Source organism: Staurois parvus, unplaced genomic scaffold (assembly GCF_062004578.1).
Source record: "Staurois parvus isolate SC_StPar_1 unplaced genomic scaffold, SC_StPar_1.0 ptg000498l, whole genome shotgun sequence".
In the NCBI taxonomy this organism is placed as follows: domain Eukaryota; kingdom Metazoa; phylum Chordata; class Amphibia; order Anura; family Ranidae; genus Staurois; species Staurois parvus.
Genome location: NW_028318294.1, coordinates 6,382,560 through 6,409,544, shown reverse-complemented (window position 1 = coordinate 6,409,544; position 26,985 = coordinate 6,382,560). Strand labels below are relative to the sequence as shown.

Below are 26,985 nucleotides of genomic sequence, written 5' to 3'. Positions count from 1 at the left end.
TATATTTTTCTTCATGTTTTGATTTGGAATAGAATGTGTAGTGTTCCCAATGCATTTGTGTGTATGGAAATAAAAGCTATTAGAAGGATTTTGAGCTTTATTCACTTTTTCAACACACTGCAATTATTTTGAACACAACTGTACATACACAATTGAAATGCATACTGTATATGTGAATTCTTATGTGCTGAAGGGTTTGCAATTCAATCTAGTCTTTTTTGTGATTCATATAGCTCTGGTAGGCAGCATGACCAGACAGCAAGCCAAACAGAGTAAAGAAATACAGTGGTGTCAAGTTCCCACAGCCTTTTGATTGGAGCAGAAAAACACCAATAGGTTGTCAAACCTGCAAACTCTGCTATTTCCTCCTGTTAGCGTGTTCCCTGTCATCAAATGTGTACGCAGCAAAGCTCAATTAGACCCTAGTGCTGCTACCCCCTGTCCAGGTTGAATGCTGGTATGGCAGGAGACAGATATTAGAAATATGTAGGTACATAAACAAATTTTATCTAATAGCAAATTATTTTAAAAGGACTACACAATGGGGTTGATTTACTAAAACTGGAGAGTGCAAAATCTGGTGCAGCTGTGCATTGCAGCCAATCAGCTTCTAACTTTAGCTTGTTCAATTAGACTTTGACTAAAAAACCTGGAAGCTGATTGGTTTCTATGCAAAGCTGCACACTCCAGTATTAGTAAATCAACCCCAATGTCAAAATAAGGCCTTTTTCTATGTATGCATAGAGTTTGACTTTAAGCTTTCTACATGGCATTGGGTCTACGATAAATGGATTTTCCACAGAAATGGCTGTCTTGCCTAAAATTACAATGAGGTTATGTTCTGTAGATAGCTTAGATGTAAATGATGCTTAGCGGAGAACAATTAGATAGATTTTCTATCACCGGTGTAGTGGCAACATATCCCCAAAGCATTGATTCTACTTGCAGTCTGGAAGCTGTTAAACTATTTCTGCACAGAAGGATCATTTGATACGGTAGACTGATTTATAATGTTCTGCCATATGTCATAATGGATCTAAAATGCCCCTGAAAACAACAGAAAATCCATGGTGAGCTAAGGGAAACATTACACAGAACAAATCCATGTTCCGCTTCACTGACATCTCCTTACCGTTGGTTTTGTGATGGCTCAGATACTGTCCACGGTAAAACTTGCATGTTGAATTATCACCTTTACAAACCCCGCAGGCATCCAGAGCTGCTTTTGATCCAAGAACATAATCGCAGCCTACGAGCTGGCACCGGAATTATAGAAATGAAACATGCATTAGAGGAGTGTGACTGTCGGAAGGTATCACATCACAGGATGCTGACTCTGAGCCAAGCTGAAATTAAAATCCTCTTTCTCGCTTGTATGGTACATTCAAGAAGATGATATTTTACACCCGGGAGATAATAGAATTTTGAATGCAACCAATTAATTAAGGAGTCGGTTAAGAGCCGTTCTAAGGTTAGCATGAATTAGCGGTAATTGTTTTCTGATGGATTAAAATGGTTTAGTGTTTTCCTGCCGGATAAACTTCACTTTGAACTTTGGTGAAAGTTTTGACAAGCCTCAGGAACGTCTACACACAGTTGGCTCATTTGCTATGGCAGTGCAAAGAGCAATCGTGATGAGCGAATTGCAGTATCCCATATCATTTTACTTTACTCAGTCCAGGAAAGATGAATTATGAATTACATTTTATTATTTGCATTATTGAGTGGTCAGTCCTCCAAAAGCAGATACGTTAGCTATGAGTGGCTGCTAGTGAACTAAGCGACTCAATGGCTTTCTGTATCTAGTAGGGACTTAAATTGAGTTTTCAGTTATGTCTTCTTATGCCATTAATGTTGCCTTGATGAAGGCATTGCAGCTTACACAGAAATTTGCAAATGTGTGCAAACACAACCCTCTGTTTTTAGTGTGAATTGTTAGACGGAGTGAATTTGAGTTGTTTTGCAGACTAGCTGGTAAGTGTGCTGGGAAATTTTTGTTTGAGATGTGTGTTGCCCTTCCATGTGCACCTTGCTGCAAAGGCTAGTTATAGGTTGGGGTGGTTGTCACATTTTTGTACCTTATAGGTTTCATATAATGCTACCCCATCCCCCATATCAACTCATACTTCCCTTCTCTCAATAGCTTTCTGTATCTAGTAGGGACTTAAACTGAGTTTTCAATTATGTCCTCTTATGCCATTAATGTTAGCACTGCAGCTTACACAGAAATTTGCAAATGTGTGCAAACACAAGCCTCTGTTTTTAGTGTGAATTGTTAGATGTAGTGAATTTGAGTTGTTTTGCAGACTAGCTGGTAAGTGTGCTGGGAAATTTTTGTTTGAGATGTGTGTTGCCCTTCCATGTGCACCTTGCTGCAAAGGCTAGTTATAGGTTGGGGTGGTTGCCACATTTTTGTACCTTATAGGTTTCATATAATGCTACCCCATCCCCCATATCAACTCATACTTCCCTTCTCTCAATAACTTTCTGTATCTAGTAGGGACTTAAACTGAGTTTTCAATTATGTCCTCTTATGCCATTAATGTTGCCTTGATGTAAGCCTTGCAGCTTACACATAAATTTGCAAATGTGTGCAAACACAACCCTCTGTTTTTAGTGTGAATTGTTAGATGGTGTTAATTTGGGTTGTTTTGCAGACTAGCTGGTAAGTGTGCTGGGAAATTTTTGTTTGAGATGTGTGTTTCCCTTCCGTGTGCACCTTGCTGCAAAGGCTAGTTATAGGTTGGGGTGGTTGCCACATTTTTGTACCTTATAGGTTTCCTATAATGATACCCCATCCCCCATACCAACTTCCCTTCTCTCTTTTACCAGACCATTCATCCGGGGAAGTTAGTAGAAGAAGGCCTGTGTAAGCAACAAGTCCCAACTTCAAACCTCTGACTTTCTCTCTGCCCCAAAGATGGCAAAACGAGAGTCCTAAGGGAAGTGGGCTCTCTCTCTGCCACAAAGAGATGGAACTGGTTTTTGGAGTGACCATTACCAACCACCAGACCACCTTATCATATAAGAGGAAGAGAAGTCATATGTTCCCCCATACAAACAGGCATTGAACCTGGCTCTTTATTTCCCTTTGTAGGACAGAGTGGTGGAACATCACAAGAAGGATTAATCCAAGTTTCTATGAAGGTCTGCATGAAATATATGAAGGTCTCTATTGTTAGGACTGCGCTTAAACCAGTTGCATTCACTGCTTCCTACAAATAATATGCTAAAGCTAGAGATTATAAATTTTCTTAACATAAAAGTCATTGAGAGCACACAAGATCATTACAGGACTTCAGCAATCAATCTCACTGCCACAGCTATAATTACTTTGCTCAAAAAAAAACACAAAAAGATTTTTAAAAAATGAAGTAAACCTTCTCTACTCTTACTTCCTTCCACTATTCCCTACTGCTGTAAAGATTTTAATTACAAAGTTAAATTTGGTGACAGGGTCTCTTTATTAAGGTGTTATGAAAGGTATGCCATTTAAAAGAAGCGCTGTGATAAAAAAATTCAATACAGTAAACTTGTTTGATAAATAAACCTTAAAGTGTTACTAAACCCAGGACCCTTCATTCACTAGATCTGGTCTCCCACAGTACACACAACATGGAAATGCAATTATTTTAGTAAATATAATCTGTTAAATACCTTTTCTCATCAGCAGTTAAAGCAGTCTTGTGACTTCTATCAGTGTCCAGTGGAACACTGGTTAAAGCTTGGAGGAGGAGTTTTCATTGTCCTCTCACTGTCCTATGAGACTGCAGGACCACGACCCTCTGTAAAGGACAGTGCTGATTGGCCGTGTGCTGATCACATGCACTCTTCCAATCTCTAGCAATACACACCAAACTGAGCATGTGCAGCTTGTGCCCAAGGCTCTGTTCTATCAGAAGATGAGTCAGGGACAGTGGAAGAGGGGAGGATCTTAGAAGACAGGATTAAACATCCTTTTTACACAATGAAGAGGATTAACCCCTTAGGTTCCACAGTGAGTATAACAAGCATGCTTCACTGCATATACAGACTGATTTTATTGTTGTGGGTTTAGTAACACTTTAAGGGCAGACTCACTTCTATGAGTTAATGCAAAGGTATATATGCATTGCGTTACACGGGCATTGAATTTCAATGGGTGTATCCTGCCTATAACTAAAATATAACTTCTACATGGAGTGGACCCTTAAAATGATTTAATGTCATATTCATCACAGCAGTTATTACCTCACAGCTGCCATCAATACACACATCGTATCCACTAGCAGAACATGGAGTTCCATCTTTCACTTTGTTAGACAGTGCAAAGAAAAAATCAAAATCCTCAGCCGTGCAATATAACTTGCAGATATTCTCCTCTGGAATACAAACATGACAATCAATACATAGGTAACAGCTAATTCCAGTATTAAACAAGACACAAGTAATGACAATTATATACACTCACCGGCCACTTTATTAGGTACACCGGTTCAATTGCTTGGTAACACAAATTGCTAATCAGCCAATCACATGGCAGCAACTCAATGCGTTTAGGCATCTAGACGTGGTGAAGACAAGTTGCTGCAGTTCAAACTGAGCATCAGATTGGGGAAGAAAGGGAATTTAAGTGACTCTGAACATGGCATGGTTGTTGGTGCCAGGAGGGCAGGACTGAGTATTTCAAAAACTGCTGATTTACTGGGATTTTTACGCACAACCATCTCTCGGGTTTACAGAGAACAGTCCAAAAAAGAGAAAATATCCAGTGAGCGGCAGTTGTGTGAACGAAAATGCCTTGTTGATGTCAGAGGTCAGAGGAGAATGGGCAGACTGGTTGCTGTGACATTCAGATGGTAGGGTCAGAATTTAAAATAAACAACATGAAAGCATGGATCCAGCCTGCCTTGTATCACCAGTTCAGGCTGGTGGTGGTATAATGGTGGGGGGATATTTTCTTGGTACTAGCAAGGTGTACCTAATGAAGTGACCAGTGAGTGTGTGTGTGTGTGTATATATATATATATATATATATATATATATATATATATATATATATATCTATAGTAAGTAATTGAGGTAGCTTGCGGTGCTTGAGCTGACCACTCACTCACTCACTGAGTGAGTCCTTGGAGTCAGGGCAAGCGCTGAGATAATGCCAACAGCTCTGGACCTGAAAAGAATGGAGTCTGGAAACCACCCCAAAAAAAACTCCACAGTTACAGAAGTCACTTCTAGACTGTCCCAGCACATCCAGTCCAGTGAGATCCAGATGCAAAACTCCAAAAGCCAGGCTGAAAATGACCACACTGTAAAACTGCAATCATAGAGATGAAGCTTCAGCAGCAATGTAGAGAGGAGTCTTGGTTGAAGAAAAAAAAGGGTACTAGCAAAAAAACTATTCTTAACACAGGAAAGCTGTGGAAAAAGCATTCATTCTCCTAGGGCACCAACAAAAAATGGAAGCATGCTAATGGTGGGTACTGAAACCCTGGACTGGACTACAGTTGTTTTTTTTTTTCTGCTCCTGTAGACAGCAGTAAAACCAAATGTTTTACAACTCCCTGTATCCATCAACAGATGAGGAAGAAAAGGTGTAATCTATACATACAGTAAACTTTAATATAGGCATTAGCAGAATATGATAGTAAGTTTAATATGCACACACACCTATTGACTGACAGTCTGTTCATTTGAAAGAAGATTTTTTTCAAATGCATAATAAGTGAAGTTGACAAACTAGAAAGCTTCTGCATGAACATTCCAGGATTACCTAAAGACAACATGGCTTCTGATAATAATGCCAGCACATCCACCTGAATAAAATGGCTAGCTGAGTAGCATATAATGGCATTATCCAACAAGCCATATCATGATGGATAATATTTGCAAGACTTGATAATCTCACTCACAACATAAAATTTGTCAAATGATTGGACAAAGTTGAAACAGCACCTGAAATAATGAAAGTGAGGTATACTCCATCTCTGGATGTTGCCTAGATAGAATATCAGAGGTTTCAGATCATTGTATCCCATATCTCTCTCACCTTCCACTCTAGTGTAAGGTTTCCACTTGTAATACCATCCTCTGAATGGTTTGCTGTTGTACTCTGCGCATTGCTGGGCACGGAAGTCCGGAGTGTTGGAAGGACAAGTCTGGGCATTGCAAATCTGATAAATACGGCTGGAGCCCTGGCAATACTTCCCTCCATACTGAGGTCTAAACAACAAGAAAATGGCCATTAACACTTTAGCATGTGCTAGACATGTTTTATTAAAGGGTCAGTAAACCAAAAATGTAACTTTCCATCATGCAAAAGGACTTTAAGTCATAAATTCAGAGTAAACGTAAAGCAACAGGCACAGCTTGTTAACAAACTGGATTGAACAAAGTACAGCTAAAAGTAGAGTTAAAATACAGACCATCTATGCTGGTTTGTCTACCTACATTGTTTTGGGTGCCTTCCTTCCATCTTAGAAGCACTTCTACTTGTCCGAGAGTAAAAGAGAATTAACCTTAAAACTGTGGGAAAACCTTCCAAAGGAGCTAGCTGTAGTCAACTCCATAGTCAACTCCGAAGGGTTGTTTTGCCTTCTTGTAGATCAATTTTGAGTTTGGAGTTCTAAGCATGCAAAAGCCTATTTATTTTTTGTATGTTAGACATTTGATTACACTTGATGAATGTGTATCTTTTAATACTGTATGTAACAACGTAACATGGCATCACTGGCATAGCTACTATAGGCATACAGTCATCACAGTGGGCAAGGGTGGAAAGATGATTTCTTTTTATAGCTCTACCCATGTCCAGTGAAGAAAACAGGGGGCCACTTTTATGTGCTAAGATATCTGATGGCCCCTCAAAGGCAAAAGTCAGGTCATAGATATAGTAATATGGGGTTGTTAAACTCCTAGCTGTGTTCAGGCCCATGTCCTATCCTTCCACCCACTGAATCTCTGGCAAGCACCACTGTCTCCTAGTTTACTATTACCTGGCAATCATGATTCTTTCACATTATACTATATATTAAAGTGTTACTAAACCCACAACAGTAAAATCAGTCTGTATATGCATTAAAGTGTGCTTGGTTTACTCAAGCTGGAACCTAAGGGGTTAATCCTCTGCATTGTGTAAAAAAGGTTGTTTAATCCTGTCTTCTCTGATCCTTCCCTTCTTCTACTGTCCCCAAACCATCTGCTGATAGTACAGAGCTCTAGGAGTCTGCATATGCTCAGTTTAGTGTGTATTGCTAGAGAGTTGTTTTTTTTCTTCGGAGGGTGCATGTGATCAGCACAGAGCCAATCAGCACTGTCCAGAAAGAGGGTCAGGGGTCTTGCAGCCTCAAAGGACGGTCAAAGCAGAATGAAAACTCCTCCTACAAGCTTTAACCAGTGCTTGGCCAGACACTGACAGTCACAAAAGGTATTCAGCAGTTTATATTTACTAAAATAATTGCATTTCCATGTTGTGTGTACTGTGGGAGACCGGATATAATGAATGCCGGGTGTCATGGGTTTAGTAACACTTTAAGTGTGTAATGATACAGGATTGAGAATCCTGCATAAGTGTACATTCATCGGTTTAAATAAAAACACATTGAATTTTCAATTAAACTACTTTCTCTTATAGGTAAGAACCCATTAGATCCATCTGTTTGACATTGTATTTATTTTACTATGAAGTTTAGAAAGCCTCAAAACATGAGATGACAGTTGCTTGATCAGATGATTTTAGGGTGACAATTTCCTATCTAAGGTGGCCAAGTGATGCACACCAGCTGAGAGGTCAGAGAGCATTATCTATGCTATCAGCCAATTTAGGCTAAGGAATATTTGTCAGAGGCTGCCTGATGTGTTTCTTCTTGGGAATAAGAACTTTGTATAAAAAATGCATCTCCCCAAGGCAAGAACTAAACCAGCTTCTGTCCTGATAACCAATTAAAATGCCTTTACACTTTGTAAGCGGCTCAGCCTTAATTGGCATTGGCAGTGGTAAGCCATGCTTGAGACAGGGACACCCAGGAACAGTCCAAGAAGGTTTGCCCTGCACTTCTATTCAGCAAAAACACAACATTAGTGAAGGAGGGCTTTGTACAGCAAATCTATAGTATAAAAAAACAAAACAGTTGGTTACCTAAGACATTACCTAAATTCAGGTGTGTTCCTGACTAATAGGATGAACCAAAGCAAACAGACAGCTCTGGTACCTTTTTAGTGTTCTGTCAGCACTCAGCCTCTTCACCCAGCAGCAGGCTCTCTCAGCAGAGAGAGTCAGAGAAAGATCCCTGAGTCTCATAAGCTCACATATACAGTATATATATATATATATATATACACACACATATATGCATACATACATACATACACAGATATCTATATATATATATATAAGCCTGTGCACAACTGAGACTAATAGTGAGGCCTACCAGGTTAGGTGTAGTCCTAGGAATAGATGCTTTATCTCACCCAATAAATATCTATAAAGCCTCCAACAAATAGAAAAAGTTTGTTTTTTCAAAATCAGTTATAAACCTTGGAGCCCCTAGCCATGACTGCGTAAGAAAGCTTGGTAACACATACACATCATCCTTAATCCTGACAGTCAGTGCCTCACAATATATTTTAGTAAATTCTGTGATTTTTTTTTTTTTTGTAATATTATTTTTAACTGAGCATGCTGTTGTTTTAATGTACTGGCATTTTCATTAACACAAAAATAATAACATTCCTCACTGAAGGAACAAATGTGGGACTTACACTGGGTTGTTGCAGAACCGCTCTTGATACATCACTCCACCACCACAGGTTCTGGAACATTCCGACCACTCTGTCCAATCAGACCACCCTCCATTAACTGATCTTGGTCCATGGTCTCCAAACCTGACGCACTGCCCTCTTCGACACCACTGTTTAAACACAAGGACAGGTTCTAAGTTTAGTATGCTCTTTTTTTATCAGAATTACATCAGCAGCTGTGTAGGCATTTGCTAAAGTGCCTGCATAAACCCAAACTGAGGGAGGATTTGGTCCTATAGCAGTTCGATAGGCTAGAGACAATATTGCTATTGACATTTGGAGGTGCTTGTTTTTACAAAGACTTGCCAGCTTGTTAGAAAATATGACCATGCAGACACCAATGCCTTTTTTTTCTTGTTTTTTTGCAAAAAATGAATGAAGCTGTCACTAAATCAAGAACATCTCAACGGATTATACCAATGGATTGATACAATAAAGCCCCTGTTTTCTTGGCAATACATTTTTTTTCTATAGTCAGGCTTGATGGACTACTGACTATAGTTACAAAATGGCTTATATTTTTTAAAGAAAATCTCTACAGAGAAATAGATTCGTAGTTAATTTACTAACTGGAACACAAGAATGAATGACAGAACAGTCCTACTCTGCTCATTACTCTTCTTCTTTGGTACCATATTCATGAATATACAGTATATGCAGTTTTGCAAGAGCTTGATGCAACCTCCAAGACTCCAAGGTATGTATGCACTTATAGTTCTAACTTTACTCAGAGTAAAATGGTGTAACCTAATAAGGAATTTGATTACAATTATAAAGCTTTAAGCTTCTTTCACATATATTATGGTACTTATATAGCACATGACATTGCCACTTAGAATTAACACAAAAGTTTAAAACTCTGGTGATGTCCCACCAAAATGTGATGTCCCACCAGAATTGGTCACATATATTATAGTCCTAAATTTTGCTGTCTAAGGCTTTTATGTAATGATAACAAAAACCCATAATCTGTATGACCGGCCTTGTTCATCACATACAATTACCACAATAATTGTGGTCATGCAACACTGTACCCATATTAATTTCTTAGCATTTTTTTTTTAGACAGAAAAAAACTTTATTTTGGTGGTATTTATTCAACACTGGGATTTTTATTTTTTTGCTATATAAATGAAAAAGTCCAAAAAATTTTTTTAAAAAGTGTATATATATATATATATATATACACACACAAAAACCCTAATATATACTGTATATATGAAATAAATTTATGAAACATGTATCTATATGATCTCACCATATTCAGGCCACAGACGGTACCCTCTGCTGCTGGCATGAATTTCGTCTCACATCTGTGGCCGGATCTTTGACACCAGAGTGACTTACATATGTCCTGAAAAGAACACAGAACAAAGTAAATCCTGCAGAATGGTCCCACAAAACAGACAGAAATTAAAGTCTTTCTAAGAAAAGATTTTTTTTAATTAGTTGGTTGATACTTGTGCAGTAATGGAGGTAACCACAGTCAAACAAAACTGTGCTTTGCTTACAGAGAAAAAACTAAAGGCCACTTTAATGCCCCCCTCCCCAGCAAAACATACCCACTATTCCTTCATCCCCCTCCACCACCTCTTTAGTGATAGTCCTGGTGCTTGGCCCAGAGCTGTCACTTGCAGTACCCTTTTCACTGAAATTAGAAAGCATAATTTTGGAAGAGAAACACCTTGTAATATGTTGTCTACGGTACAAAATAAGCTTTTATTCTGCAACAGAAATAAGCTTTTATTTCTGTCTGTAACCCCACTGGGTAGATCTTTCTTCACTTTCTATCCAGTCTGAAGTTTGTGATCCAAACAGAGATATAAACCTAACAAAGGTTCTAACTTTTTTCTGCACTATCCAAAATGAAATAAAATCTTTTCTCTGGAATTAGCCTTAAATTAAGCTATACTGAGATATATTGGCTTGTTCGGGAACTATATTCAAAAAACCCTGGTCCTCAACATTTTTTGACAATTTTTATGCCATTTTCATAGGCTCTTGCATATTACAGTCACAACACATACCTTTACGAAGCTGCACTGCTTTGCCTTTGGTCCAAACTGCCATTTACACTGAGTGTCTGCATCATAGGTCTGTCCAGGCAGCTTCTCTGGATACTGAAATTGTCCTAATTGTTTTGGCTCATCAATGAGACAGGAGGATTGAGCTGTGCTGTGATAGAACTCAGTGTGAATCATTCCCATGGCTTACATACATCAAAGGCATGCTTTATCATTACACTTTATAGAGGAGGGGTATAATTGAATGGGATAAAACAATAGATGTTCATCAATTTATATAAATTAATAGTTTATAGCTTTTTGATAATTTGTATAAAACCTTTATTTTACAAACATTTAATACAAGTGGCAGTCATGACACTGAATAATAAACCTGGGCTAAACTTTTATTTTACCTGATAAATAGAGTACAATAATTATTTTTGCACTATATATAGATATTTTACAATCCCGGGCTAAACTTTTTAAACCTGTACAGCATTGCTGATCTGTTTAGTTCTCACCTCCTATATATATATATATATATATATATATAATCAATAATTTATATTACCTGATAAATAGAATACAATAATTGTTTTTGCACTATATATAGATACTTTACACGGATATATATATATATATATATATATATATATATATACACACACACACATGGTATGTAACACTACCCCCTTAGGGGTCACTAAAGATTTGGTCCCCCTATAGTCCTGCATAGCCCGACCGACAACACACATTTTCCATTCAGACTTGAAGTAACCAGTCCTTGAGCTTTGTTTTGATGTTTTATTAGGCCCCATGCCAAGCCTCCTGTTGGAGATTGGCCAGGATCCTTCAAAAGTGCAGACCAGCCACTCCACACCTCTGCCTACTGCTTCTAGAACTGTCTCCAAAGTTCCAGAGCAGGGGGAAGTCTCAGAGAGCTGGTCTGCAGAGCCTCTCAGCCCTGTCCTGAATTTGACCTCCCTCTGACTATTACACAGGCTGCTACTCAGCCTCTGTCTAACAATTGAAATATTAGCTCCCCCTAGTTAACTAGGAGGGTGCTACAAGTATATAAAAATAATCAATATTTAAAGTGATTGTAAATGTTTTTTGTCTGTTAATAACAAACATGTTATAGTTACCTGCTCCCCAAAACCCCAAACCTCCTCTTCTGGGGTCCACCGCCAGCACTCTAGGTTCCTCCTCTTCTCACAGTGCCCCAAGCCAGGCTGTGCACATAGCCACAGGATTTGATTGACAGCAGTGGGAGTCAATGGCTTAGCAAAGCCTGTGAGAGCAGGGAGAGAGGAGAGAGCCACTACAGAAGGGCACAGCGCTAGATCGAATGAGGACTCTGAAGGGGTAAGGGGGCGATTCTAGCACTGGGACATTTTTTACCTTAATGCAGGGAATGCATTAATGTAAAAAAAAAAAAGTTTAGGCTTTACAACCACTAATATTTATTTTATAATTTTAAGAAATTTATAATATTTTGTTTACCTATTCATTTAATGTTTTTGGTGATTTAAAATGTCTATGGTATTCATATAAAGGGTAGAAAGTGTATTGCCTTTTTAAGAAAAAAAGCTGAAATAAAAAATGTTACACATATGAATGAATATCTGAGCAGGTGAATGAAATGCACAGATAGCTTGTCAGTGGATCTAATTTTCACTAATAAAAATTAAGGAAAAAGACAACACTATGGATTTTTCCAGCGGCTGTAAGAACACTAGCACTGGAATGGTTAAAGTTAATCTTTATTTTTTCTATACATTAGAGAAAATATTCTTTCCTTTTTTTATCAGGTGCAGAGGTCTTGAAAGATATAAGAAGTGTGATCAACTCTTTTGGATCTACCCAAAATTAAAATATCTGTTTTATGGTGTCTTGGCCCTGTAAATGGTGCAAGATATGCAATATGTTACTTGGAAGTCGACAATAAAAGAACACATAGGGCAGTAGGGGTCAGGCAGAATGTTTCAGGTTCATGACTGCAGTCTGTTAGAAATGCACACAGTCCAGTTGTACGCAATGTTTCAACACGCTCAGAAATGTGTAACCAAGTCACTAACAGGAAGCAGAAGCAGAGGCAAAGGTGTTGGTTAACAGTAACACCTGGAGACTGAAACAAAAAGGTCAGTTTTGGAAATGCTACAGCTTTACGAAACAAGAGGAACATCTGGTTCTCTCTGCTACGAAAGGTAACGTAACGCTGGCTTGGGAGCTTGTTAGACAGAAGCGACACTTATAAAAACCAATAAACCTGCCAGTAAAAGTCCTGAAAGGATTCTTGGAAGCATTATTATCATTCAGGAAGGGAAAGCAGCAGAATAATTACATTCCAGAATTGTACTGTCTACGGGACACTTCTGATGGCAGATGTCCACCTTGGCTCTCACCTGAGAAATTCTTTCAGATATTGTCTACTACAGGCTGACCAGGAAAACACCCCATTGTTTCCAGATAAGGTGGGAGACATGATATTCCCTTCAGTCTTCCTGCAAGGATTCCCTTCTCCATCGTGGACCATTCCAAAGCTGTCACAAGAGTATATGTTCAATTGTTTTCAGTATGATACAGTAAGAGAAATCAAAGCCAAATGATTAACTTGACCCAAGTACGTATTTAAGTTTTGGGTAAGGAGGGAAGGGGATAATTAATAATTTGCTAATGTTTTCCAACAATAATAGCCACATGATCTCTTAAACAAAGTTCCAGTAATAAAAGCAAGGGGAGAGGATAATTTTCACCACCAGATAATTGCCATTTTTCATTAAAGAAGGGAACAGGCTATATAAGCAGTGCGTGAATTCCACAGGACGATATATTGAGGAGAAATGGTGGATGCTGCAGTCTCATCTAGAGAAGCAGATCCTTCACCATCTATTGGTTTCCATAATAGATCCACTACTCTCAGGCCAACTCAAAATCTTCTATGAAACTATGATTAGAAATGATACTTGCGCTTTAGCAGTACCCCGAAATTTTTATTTTGTCTTGAATTCCTCATTAAAGGAGAAGTATAGAGAAAGCTATTTTGGCATTACTTCACCTGTAGGTCTCAGGAGTTCAGTTTGTTCTGCACTCCTGTGAACTGTTTTCAGCCTGCCATTGGCTGACTTCACAGAGCTGGTCCAGGCTCTGAAAAGATCTCAACCATATGGTCAGGATCCAACCAGAAGCCTGGACTGGCACCTGGCTCTCTGTCTCAGCTGTGCCACTGGAGATTGAGCCAGCCTCTTCCTCCCCTCCCTACCTTGGTGATCCTGTGAGCGCTGGAGGGGCAGAGCAGAGAGCCAGAGACTGACAGTCATGACTCTCTGCTCAAAGCGGAGAGTGAAAATTAAGAGTTCAGTGGTGTTTGATCACTCAGTTCTCTCTGCAGAGCTGACGGGGGGGGGGGGGGGCAGATGCAGCATCAGATGGATGCTATACTTGGTGAGTATAAATGTTTATTTATTTTAAAAATAGTTTAATGCACTTCCTGGCATGTGACTTTGCTTAGTCATTTATTTTCTGTAGTCTAAATCTGAGGTGTGAGATAATCTAAGGCACTGATGCCTCTGACTGCTAGTCTTACAAGGTTTGGAATTAAATTTTTTGGTGTCACTATGGCGTTGTTCACTGTTCTTTCTGCTGGAAAGAAAACTGTACCTATGGACTTAAAGTGCAAGGATCTTCCTGATTCTCCTTCATTCATTATATGGATTTTTCCTTTCACTAACTCTCCATCTGTTTATTGATCATTGTTTCACCTGTCATCTGGTCATCAGGGGAACAGCTCTGACATGAGGAAGTAAATTGCTGCCAAGATGACTGCCTCCATAGACACAGTGAAGAACAAGACATGGTAAGTCAGTAATAGGGCAAACATCAGCTGCAGGGAGCCTATAGGCAAAACTGATCAGTAAACTTTTATCCTCTGCTTGCCTTACTTGGCACAACTTTTAAAGTACAGATTACTATCTAAAGGTAAAACCAAAATTGTCAAATTCACTATAGATTGAAGCTTAAGTACTGAGTCATTCACATGTCTTCAATATAACTTGAGTATCTATGTGATGGATTTGCAAACATCTGCAAACCAAACCATGACTACAACACAACAAGGGATCACCTTGGATCATTGTAATATGAAATAAATAAATAAATGCAGTATGCAGGGCAAAGTTCATATTAACTTTAGGGAATAGAGATGGGGACCACACCAATGGGACCTTGTCACTGGAGTTCCCACAAGATACAGGAACCCACTTAATGATTTTACTACATGGCAACTTCCCAGGCTTATTCTCTTACACTAAACTGTTAATAGCACTACCCTTAATTATTTTTGATGATTACATTTACTTACTTGTGACCCGATTCATGAGCGATAGTAAAAGCCAAGCCCAGACCAGTGTCCTCATTTATGGTGCAACTGCGGTATTTGCTGCACATTCCATTTATTGGTGCAAAACCTACAAATTAAATGGAAATCCCAGTTAACAATGCAAACTCCTCCAGATCTACAATATTTCATGCGCCTGTCAATAGCAATATCAAAGTGTATTTACTAATATCATCTGCTCCTTCTTCCAAAACCATATCCTGCTTTTATTAAAAAAAAAACACATTCTTTTTTAGGTGCATTGTTTTATGGTGTTTTTACTTATATTGTAAAGTATTTACCTAAGGTATCACAAGGCTCATTTTTCCATGAGCAAATGTCCAATCCTGTTAGAAGAATGGCATGATCATGTCTTTTTCCATTCTTACCCACAAGGGATGACTGCCATTGGCAGAAATTATTCAAGGATTGATCAGCATGATGAGTGAGCTTAAGTCCAGACTGTGAAACAAAAATAAGAATAATTATTGTATATGTAATGATTAAAATTAGCACTAAACAGTGAATTTACAAAAATGGCCATGTTTGTGGATGCATAACAATCACACCTATCCAAAATATGTTGATTCTCTGTCCATTATTGAAATTAGTGGTTTTCCAGTCAATGGTACAGTTACTGCTACATCATACAAAAGATATTTTAGACAATAGTGTTGAGGAAAGTTGAGGACTCAGATGTCTAAATGATGTTATTTAGATATGAGTGATTAATGCAAGGCAGGTTTGGAACCTAACAATTTAACCCAGGATGACAACTTGGCACCATTTTTAAAAAGTTTTAAAATTCTCTCTCGAACTGTTTATTTAAGATATAATCGTTTCCGGGTTTACTTGCTTTTTGTTCTTGCACAGGTACCTTAAGGCTGCATGCACACAGGTATATTAAATTACTCCCATCTACGCTGGATCTTTCTTCCTGGAACTGCTAGAGGCATATAAAAATGAAAAGTGCCTCTAAAAGTGCTTTTTCTGTGTGCATGAAAGATTAGGTTTAAAGAAATAGTCCTAAAAGTTATATTTTAGGTATCTGTTTAATCTGATGGGCTGCATCTGTCAATCGCTATTAATATCTCTTGGATATTCCAACAGTGAGATCTTCCTCATAGAATTTCGAACTCTATTACAATACAACTGGGATTTTTGGGTGTTCCCACCGAACTTTGTGTGTTCAAGCCACTCCTTTTGCATTTTCACAAGAAAAAAATAAATAAATAAAAAAGGGAGAGTGAGACCCTTCATAAAGGTCAGAAACTGAAATATCATTATTAGCTGGACTAATCCTTTACTTTTGTGAAAACAGTATTCCCTTAAAATGTCACTGTCAAGATGCAACTGAATGACTCTTAGTACAGAATCAATACATCATTACCTCGACTGTGGGATAATTGAATAAAGTGTGACTAAAGACTCCTGTATAATAGTCTAAACCAATACCAAATCCAGTTACTATGTAATAAACAAGCCTCAAAAAAGCAGACACAAGTTCCCTGGATGAGCCAAATCCTCCTTAGTTTGTGTCTCTTTTGTAGAAATTTTAAAGCCACATCCCTTCTCTGCCGACTTCAATAGTAGTGCTGGGAGATTAGATTTGGTAGAATAAAATCCCAATGTTATCTGTGATATTGACATGTTACTCACCCAAAAATAATCTTCTAGCACTACTATGGTGGCCAGTAAAAATGGGTGGGGCTTTAAAGTTTCTATTAAGGAGGCACACACAAAAGAGAATTTGGCCCAGAGCCCATTTGTGTTGTTCTGATATGCACTATTCCAGACAATAGTGACTCATAGCAAAACTGGGTATAGGTGTAAGTAGAATGGTAGTCACTTACTGGATCATCTTCCAAAAGCAAAAGACTCACAACAACAATGTTTATGTCACTTCCAATTGTTCCATCCTTAAAAAGACTGGAAACCTGCAGAGAGATATAAAGTATTTACAGCTAAACTGTATTGTACCCACAGTAGGAGGTGTCCCTTCTCCTATAGTATGTGTGCTGGAATTAATATACTAAAGGAGAATTATAATTACATATTCCTAATCCCAACCAGGGGCGGACTGACCATTTAGAAACTGGAGCACTGCCCGAGGGCCCGGGGTCAGTAGGGGGCCCCATCAGGTGCCCCTGGTACCTTTTTCATAGGCGTTTTTGAGTTTGGGCAAGGACACAGGGGCCCCATGATCACCTGTTTCCTGGGGGCCCCATGAGTTGTCAGTCCGCCCCTGTACCCAACCAAAATAAAGTGGTACCACATCCCGAAATCAAGTCTTACAAAGCTGGGGAATTTAACAGGACGTTTTAGGCACCCAATAACAAAAATTATATGTATTAGATATAATAAAAATGTTATTATGTCTAATACATATCATTTTTGTTATTGGGTGCCTACAAAGTCCTGTTAAATTCCCCAGCTAATAAAGGAGAATGTTTCACTGAGCCAAGTGAGCCAGTGTTTATTTTGAACAACCAATCATTTGTAGACATAAAAAAATAATAGAAATGTATTTGTATATGATTGGATAATTGATGTGAAAATATTTTATTAAGCGAAGTGAAAAAATGTACTCCTTTAGTAAATCAGTGTATCCGATGGGGACTGACATCCCTTGGTCAAAAGTAATAATACAAATATATTTTAGTGCAACTTCTGTATAAAAAATCTTGAGTTCTTGCCTACCAGTATAATTTCCCTTAAAAAATGGTATATCTGCAGATCAGACTCTGATGGCCCATTTGTAGGCAGGTAGAGGTAGGTAAATGTTCCTTGTTGCTTTTCTTCCTAGTGGAAACCTTTTTGAGTATCCCTAAGATGCATGGAGCTTGGGTTCAGGGCTCGTTTCAGCCAGGAGTCAGAAAGAGGAGGAAAGCCTGCTGAGGATTTTGGTGCTCTCCCCTTCAGAGAAGGGCTGGGGAAGGATCCTCTTACTATAGAAGCTGGAAGTAAACATTTAAAGAGGAGGTTGGTGTTTCCCTTTATTTCCCCCCTATGGAAGATTTGGGCAGCTGTAGGAGTGTGCACCCAGGGGATGAAGAGTAAACAGGATAACATCTGGGTGAATCCACAAGTGATCCCATTCTTAAACATCTTTATTTCAAGCCATTATTTGGGAAATGGCAATGCCAGTATTTGAACTATGTGTAATTTATTGAACTGTTCCAGTAAAGAAGTTTGACTGCATCAAGAAGCTTCTGTATAATAATCTAATGGAGTGAAGTGTTAAATACAACCAATCCCAGGGAAGTGGAGTGAAAGGTATGCTTACTGGTACAAACCTGGCATCTGGGTCCTGGAAGCTATTGTGTTGACCAGGTGTGTGAGTACTCCCGGGGAGAATGAGGTTAACTACATAGGGGCAAGGGGGATGGGAGGTTTAGGTCTCAGGCCACATCTGTGCATTTGACTGTATTGGTTTGGGTTGAACAACCTGTGACACCCTGCAAACTTCACATGGTGGCTAACACCCAGCTGCATGTTAAGGTCATGTGAAGCTGAGCTGGGTAGCCCGCCCTAAACATTTGCCAAATATAAGTGAAGGCATAGAGGGTTATATTACTCAGATTCCTGAAATATGATATATACTACAGAATTCAGCTACAACCGCAGAATTTTAGGAGTCTACTTAACCTGACTTCAGCTTACATAACCAGTCAAGATCATGGCACATAAAACAAAAAATTGTTACTTAACCTATGATTTATTGGGTATTTGAAGTGCCTGCTTTAGTAAATCAGTGCCATGGACCATATACAACTATACACTGTATATGAAATGGCCAAATAGACTTTTCCTTTTCAATCTTCAACCAACTATAATTCTAAAAAAAACTTTTAAATGTTTTCTCCTTGTAACCATGAAACCTGTGAGCATGTTCTAAAAGATATTCTTGTAGAGAACATCACCGGAACTGTAGCTGAGTGATTGGCTAATTGCATATTTCCATCAGGTTTTCTCCTATTACAGTCCCAGGACTAATCATGCAGTTATATTAGGTAGAGCAATGGTTGTCAACGTACGAGCTCATATGTGGCCCCTAACATCACCAAAGGGTCGCACATAATGTTCAATATATGTATTGCTTGAGAGGACTGTCAGAAACTGCAGGAAATGAGGGTCAGAGAATGTAGACCTGCTACATTTTTGGCTGGGGATATGCAACAGAAGACAACACGAAACTCAGAACACTTTACATGGGGCTAGTAGAGATCAATGCTATTACCCTAATCAATGTTCCCATTACAGACTGCTGAGGTCTGAGGGCCGAACATCATTAACCTACAGGCCGCATGTGACCCTTGGGCCAGAGGTTCAGCACCAGGGAGGTAGACCCTTCCACACAGCACTCAGGAAGGAGGAAGAGACTGGAATGCATGAGTCAATACTGACAGAACAGTATTGCTCTGTATACAATAAAGTGTACTAAAATTGGAGACGGATTGGGTAACTGGAGAAGACTGGGTTCTTTTCTCAACAAAATTAGAACTTGACTGCTGCTTATAAAAAAATCTGTGCTGAGAGAAATATACAGACTGTCATGGCTGATCTCCCCTGAAAATGCTTGTTACCAAGCTGGAAGCAGCATGCCAACACTGCCAACAGAAGTCAGAACTCTTGATCTGCAGATATGTCTATGTCTATGGCTCAGGCAGTGTGGATCAGCAAAAGTGCCTGGCAACAAGCACCTTCAGAAACATGGAGCCGCAATGGCAGCCTATGACATTCCCTCAGCACAGGTTTTGTTTAACCTGTTGGAACAAATGCATATTTCTAAGTCCCAGACATAACAGCTTGTGGCCTGACATGGAAACTCAATTTAATAATAAGTATAAAAAGTATAGGATAAAAAGATAGTACCTTACCATGTTCATCACAGTGAGTATATATGTGGTGATGCTTTCTTTGCCGTGTTTTTCCACCATTTTCTTATCAGCCACCACAAGGGTCTCAACAACCAAACTGTTAGAGTTCTGGAATTTTGCAGCAGAACGCTTTAACCTTGGTGGGTGGGGATATTCATCAGAGCTTACACGGGAACCTTTTTTTGCAGTAAAGCTAGATGAATCTAAAAATAAAAATCCAACATTTACTTCAAGTACAATCTACTTTGTAGAAATACATTCAACTATTTAGGAAAAAAGAAGCAGGGTTCATATGCAGTACAGTTGTGTCAAAGTTATGGCGTCATCTTTCACAGAAGCCCCAGCATACATACAGTGTGTTGTCAAAGCATTCCCAGTGGTATCCCCACAGGTTTCTGCTTTGTGGACTTGGGGGAGGGCACTTCTTCTTAAATCTTAAACCTAATCAAACTTTTTTTTTTTTTAGTTTTGGATAGAGTGGGAATAAGTCTGTATCTCCTTTGGACATATTTCCACTCTCTTCCTGTTGTATAGGAAACCTATAGTTCTACCCTAAAGTTATAACACAGACTGCAGCAATACATTTTTCTTTCAGTAATATTGCATGAGATTCTTAATGCTGGCCGCGTTCTCCTATCACAGTGCAAACTGCTCCCCTTATTTCTTGTCCCCTCCATTGTAGTCATGGATATAATAAAAACCAATCCAAAGTATCTCCTCTTCCTGACTACAAAATACACATTTTGAATGGACTTAGGTTGGAGGTAAAAAGGGTCACCTAAAAATTACAACCATTGGGGTCAGTCAATAATGTAATTTATGATGTATTGAGCATTACAAGGAACATCTTCCCCTGGAGATACCAACCCTGCTATACCACATAACCACACAGTCAACCCAGAAGGGTATGAGAGGAGGGATAAAAAGTGGGACTTTACTTGTAAGTTAAAACCCAAATGTATTACAAAAGTTAAAAAATATGTATAATTATGTGGTGACTATCAGTTGGTGTTTGAGACAGAACAATATAAACCCACAGACTATAATTTTGTGATACTGTATGGTGTTTTTGGATTGACAAATTTTGCTTGGTGTTCTCAAAAACAAGAATCTTAGAAAATCATCCCATATTTACAAACCACAAGATAGAGGTAAGGCCACATCCACATAAATGTGTGTGAAGGAGATATTCATTATAGTAATAACATTAAATCTCCTGTATCAGGCATATCCAAAACCACTAAATCTTAAAGCCACTATCTAAAGAAGCATTTAAATTCTCTAAGGAGGAAACTGCAGCAGGAAAAATAAAAAAACACTGTCTACCGCCTTGCGAAAAAGTTGATGTTCCAACCTTGCTATCCCAATTTGATAAATGACTTAATTTAAACAGAACCAATGAAATCTGGGGATTGGCAAAACTAATTTTTTACTGATTTAACTTTTCCCAAAGACATTGGAAAAAATGGGATTTCCCTAATTTGGTGCAATTCATTGGAGTCAAACAAGTTAAGATGGTTTTGATGGTTTCAAAGGGTGCAATGGGTGTTATGTTATGTTGAGGTTAATGGAAGCTCCTTTTACTGAACTTGTTTGTATGCTCCAAAAAGCAATCCTTCATTATCCTCACTCTATTAGGTTACACAAACAGTAAATAAGTACAAAAAAAACAAAAATGTAAACCAATAGTTTACATGTAACAATTCAATGCACAACAGGGGAAAGAAAAAAATACCGAAAACCCTAATCAAAATAATCTAAGCAACCTAAAAAATTTAAATAATGTAAACTACTACCAAAAAAAAAATCCTCTAATTAAAAAAAAAAAAAAAAACAGTTTTTGAATATATATTGAAATGTGTTTCAACTCAATGAGTAAAATCGAGAGTTTGCACTCTGGTAAACTTATGGCAAATTAGTTTTACCAAAATTGCTCATCTCATTCCTAGGGGCTTCCATTTTTTTAATGACAGTCAAAGGATGACGCCACTTTTATGGAAAAAAATATATAATAATAGATAAAGAAAAATAAAACAGCACAAACAATTGCTACACAACCCATGCTATAATTTAATTTAAAAAATTACATTTCCTTTTTAATTTGCAGTTGCTGTAATTTTCTGCAAAATTCGACACAATCTGACAAAACGGAGGCATTTTGTACACAATTGGTATATGAAAATGCCCCCAGAAATGTCAATTCCTGCTTGTGTGATTGGTTCGCTGACTATTCCACAAGCCTGAACTAAGTTAAAAGTCAAATTTTAGGCATGCCCTTCAATAGTAATGTTTAACCATGTTTACATATACTGGTTAAAATTATATATTATTTTGTTTTCTAATATCCTGTTGATTCAGGTTTTGTTTATCATGTCCCTCAGAAAAAAAAATGTAGATGTTGGAAAGTTGCCTTTACAGTTTATGAACAAGGATTAACAGCTCTGGGTGTTGTACTAGAAAAATGGAGATCCCTATAGTGCATACACACTACTATATAGCCCTCTCCCTTCTATTCGCCTGAATCACACCACAGATGGTTCCACCTTTCACTCACGTTTCCTGGGTTTTCCACAGAAATGCTGCTTTTGTGAACTTTGAGGTGCCTGGTGAATGGACCTTGATTGTGAGGTTCCGCTGTCCAGATCAATTATACTCTCTGCTGACCGTTTATATAGTACATGAGGGTGATGTCCATCTGGAGCCGTGAAGTTGTGCTTTTCTGCAAGGTGCTCGGGCAATGGAGATATGAAATATTCACTTGTGAGCATCCTTAAGAAACCTGACTGAAAAGAAGATATTTAGTTAGCTCAGTTCATTGCAAGGTTCTTACACAGTAAATTCCCTAGTTCCTTCCCAGCTGTGTCTGAATGTAATCTGCATTATGGCAAATTCTAAAATACTTTACTGGTTAAAAACTGTGTTTTCGTTTTTACTCTTTAATTATAAATGTATATGTATCTAATTTTTTCATTATTGTGCTCCTGCTTAAAAGAAGATAAAAGTCTGCAGGTATGAAAGACAGGTTCCTAGAGGTGCCTATACCATCCTACAGCAGTCCTCAAAACCCATCAGAATCCCCATCTGTTCCGAAAGGCAAAGCACTAATAATGATACAGCAGGGTTTCTCAGCCAGGGTTCCTTGTGTAGCACCCTCCTAGTTAGTTAGGGGGGAGCTAGCTGATTATTTTTCAGTTAGAAAGGCTGAGTAGCAGACTGGGCAATAGTCAGCTGGGTCAAATTTGGGTCAAGATTGAGAGGCTCTGCAGATCAGTTCTTTGATACCTCCCCCTGCTCTAGAATCCTGGAGAGGATTCTAAAAGCAGTGGGCGGGGGGTGAGGAGGGGCTGGTTTGAACTCTCAGGGGATCATGACCAATCCCTAAGCAGGAGGCTTGGCATGGGGCCAGGACAGCCCTTAAGAGTGACTGAGACTGCTCAGCAGCAGAAGAGGTTGGGTGGAAGATGTGAGGAAGCTGAAATGCAAGAGCTTGGGAAGGTGCCCAGTAAAAAGGGGCCTACCTGCAGGCAGGAAGCTGGAAAGGAGGATCGCTTAACCTCACCGGCCCCCAGAGCAAGGACCACCTGTATAGCCAGGAAAGGAGCCAGCCCAGCAGAAGGCCTTAAGGCAGCCACCTACATAATTTGGCTCGCAGGACTGAGACTGAGTGAGTAGTCCTACACCCCCTGGGCCAGTTAAGGGAAAAAGAGCACTCTGGTGGGAAACCTGGTTTGCTCTTTACCCGGGACTGTTTCATTTAAAGTGGCAGGCATTGGATTCCCTTGCCCAGTGATTCCCTCAGGCAGCTGGATAAGAGGATTATCTGTGGTCTTGGGTGGTACACCAGAAGAGGCTGGAGAGCTCTCCAAGAAGAGTTTCTTCTGTGAAAGACTTGTACATAGTTGCTATGGGGTTTGCCCTTAATTTGCAGTTCCATTGGGCATCCCTTACACCCCTTACCCCATCCACGTTCAACAACCCCTAATAAAACATGAAGCCAAGCTCAAGGACTGTTTACTGACTCTGAATGCAAGTCTATGGAAAATGAGTGTTTTTTTTTCTTAAGTTTTGAATGGAAATGCACTTTAAGAACATTTCTTTATGACAAGTTTTATTTTTCTCTTTTTTTTAAATTGGGCTACTTTGGTTGCTGCTTTGGTTGTTTTTGAACCAACCTTTGCCTGTTTTCCATAAATCATACCTGGCACACCAGTATGGTGACTTTCATTGGTAGTCCGTAGCGCGGGCAGTAAGTGACACAGTGCCCACAGAAGTTGAAGCTCACCATTTTTGTTGCCAAAATAGAGTAGCCGAGTCAAAAATGTATCTGCATTACTTTACAAATCTTTCGGCAGATGAAATATTTCCTATGTATATTATCTAATATGCAGGGGCGGACTGACCATTCAAACACTCGGGCACTGCCCGATGGCCCCGGGTCAGTAGGGGGCCCCATAAAATGCCCCTGGTACCTTTTTATAGGCTTTTTTGGGTGTGTTTTGAGTGTGGGCAAGGACACAGGGGCCCCATGATCCCCAATTGCCCGGGGGCCCCATGAGTTGTCAGTCCGCCCCTGCTAATATGTATTTAGCTGCTTAGCTGGAGCTGCCCTTTAAGGCATACGTTTTAAAGAACAAGAACTATAATGGCATTAAATCATAGTGTAATACTACACCTCGTGTCATCTTCTGGAGCTATATAACTATTTGCTCAGGGATGAATGGTTGTCAGCGCTTTGCCATTCCATGTGAAACTACACAGCTGTCTTTTAAACATTCTGGAAATAATTTATTACAAACATGTTAAATATAGAAGGGCGTTTTTAAATGTAACCTGTTCTGCTTTCCAGAGTTATTTTATTTAATTCACTAAACTTGTACCCTGTAAATCCAATAACAAGGTGTTGATGCAAGCAAACAATATTCATTTTATGCAGAATTTATTGCCTATGCTGTACCACACCAATGTTTGGGGTATCTCATTATAGGCCTATATTGATGTTTGGTGCTGTGGATTTTAGTTAGCCAGTGCAAGAGGATATAGGCAGGTGCAGTCTGTTTACTCCACTGAAGGTGGCGCTCAGGCGAGTGCAATCACTGCCTGGAGAGGAAGTCAGGGGAAACCTGGTTTCTCTATGGTTTCTTGGGTCATGGATCAGCGTGTCAGTTGGTTGCACTGTTTTCATGTGACCCCTGGCCACCATCTTGGGACAATAGGGTCTTTAATAGGGTCTCCCCACCCTAGGTTTTGGTGCACTTTTGCAAACTGGGTAGAGCATGGAGAGAAAACCAGTCTGATAGGATAAGTGACTAGTGGCAGGGAATGGTTCCTGGGGAGGAGGGACAGACTAGGGACCTGGTATCCTCAAGGAAGTCTCCCCTTTGGGAAAAGATCGGACAGGCTGCACTTCATCCTCTGAAACAGACTCTGTCGGAGCATTTCTCTGCCTTGGACTGAACTGTGAGTGTTTTCTCCAAGTGAAGTTCTCTCACTAGGGTGTTTGGTGTCTCTTCACTACAAGTTCCAAGTTTTATTGCAACCAGACTCTGTGTCTTCATTGCCGCCGCACCACACTACGCCTCCCCACGAGCAGGTGTGCGAAATAAGGTTTGAATATAACTCTCTTACAACAAAATACATAGGATAATGGAATATAACTACTAGTAGACACAATTTGCAAACCATGGAACCTTAAAGTGGTTGTAAACTTCTGAAATTAAAAGAACAAAGCATATCCTTCTATGGTGTGTACTTACCTCAAGCCAAAGCTCCCTACTGTGATTTCTGGCTTTTCTCTCCTCCCTCTGCTATCTGAGACCCTTCTGATAATTTATCCCAACACCAAGTAATGGCCTGCCCCCCCAGCACACAGCAGGTGATTGGGGGCAGAGATGTTGCTTGCGGCAGAGCTACATGACATCATTGAGACAGACAAGAAGCGGAAGTGAAGTGTTTATGTATGTGATGCCAAGTTTTATCCTTAAGGGGGCACTAGAAAGTTTGTTTTGAATTCACCTAAGTGCACTGAGAATAAGTGAACTTTTCATTTGTTTAAAACAAGAATATAGTTATACTGCACAATGATAGTTTTTCATAATTATTTAGCATATTTGTGGAAAGTGGAGAAGCTTCATATTATACCTGGCATTTATGGCTGGAAAGAACAAAAGGTGTGTTGTTGATACTTCTGGAGAAATCCAGAGGAGGCTACAGCCCTATTAAAGGGAAAGGCATACAGTGACCTATTTATCACTGTCCATTGGTAAGCAATTGGTGTGTCTAGTGACAGATCACAAGTGGTGTATAGTAGATGGATCACACACACAAAGTGGAAGATAGGTGCACTTTATTATGGATATTATAATAGTGGACTACACACCAGGAGCGGACTGACAACTCATGGGGCCCCCGGGCACTAGGGGATCATGGGGCCCCTGTGTCCTATCCCACACTCAAACCACACCCAAAAAATGAAATGTACCAGGGGCATCTCATGGGGCCCCCTACTGACCCCGGGCCCTCGGGCAGTGCCCGAGTTCCCAAATGGTCAGTCCGCCCCTGCTACACACTTTCACATGTGATGATGATAATGTTTTGGACATTTTTTGCCATTGCACAGAGTATATGGACAAGGGTTTGAAATATATTTGAGCATGCACTTTTGATACATGAGGTTATTTGAGTTTACACAGTGGAAAAAAAATATTTGGTGTCAAGTTGTGTGCTGCACTTCTGTGTATAATTTAAATCTAGATATAAGCAGGTGATTGACAGCCTCAGCTGTGCATGTTTCCCTGTGAGGCTGTGTAGAGGGAAGGGTGTCCTTTCCCTCCACTCAGGTCTCAGATTACACTCATCTCTTCTCTCTGTGCTGTACAGTGTGTCACATCAGATCCCCACCCCCTGCCTTCTGGAGCTCAATAATGCTGTGTGAACTGTGCCCTTT

General features: G+C 39.4%; 1 protein-coding gene across 1 annotated transcript in view; it reads right to left on the bottom strand.

Moving 5' to 3' along the window:
• The window catches only part of ADAMTS18 (ADAM metallopeptidase with thrombospondin type 1 motif 18), a 138,219-nt gene that overhangs the window by 42,312 nt on the left and 68,922 nt on the right, over positions 1-26,985 (bottom strand). The window contains exons 4-16 of the mRNA XM_089689821.1: positions 22,597-22,825; positions 20,465-20,476; positions 20,043-20,218; positions 17,016-17,099; positions 15,465-15,624; positions 15,148-15,253; positions 13,193-13,330; positions 10,809-10,956; positions 10,040-10,135; positions 8,743-8,891; positions 6,032-6,204; positions 4,231-4,361; positions 1,133-1,256 (exon numbers count right to left, since the gene is read on the bottom strand). Of these exons, the coding sequence (XP_089545947.1) occupies positions 1,133-1,256; positions 4,231-4,361; positions 6,032-6,204; positions 8,743-8,891; positions 10,040-10,135; positions 10,809-10,956; positions 13,193-13,330; positions 15,148-15,253; positions 15,465-15,624; positions 17,016-17,099; positions 20,043-20,218; positions 20,465-20,476; positions 22,597-22,825 (1,726 nt within the window). The remainder of the gene's footprint in view (positions 1-1,132; positions 1,257-4,230; positions 4,362-6,031; positions 6,205-8,742; positions 8,892-10,039; positions 10,136-10,808; positions 10,957-13,192; positions 13,331-15,147; positions 15,254-15,464; positions 15,625-17,015; positions 17,100-20,042; positions 20,219-20,464; positions 20,477-22,596; positions 22,826-26,985) is intronic.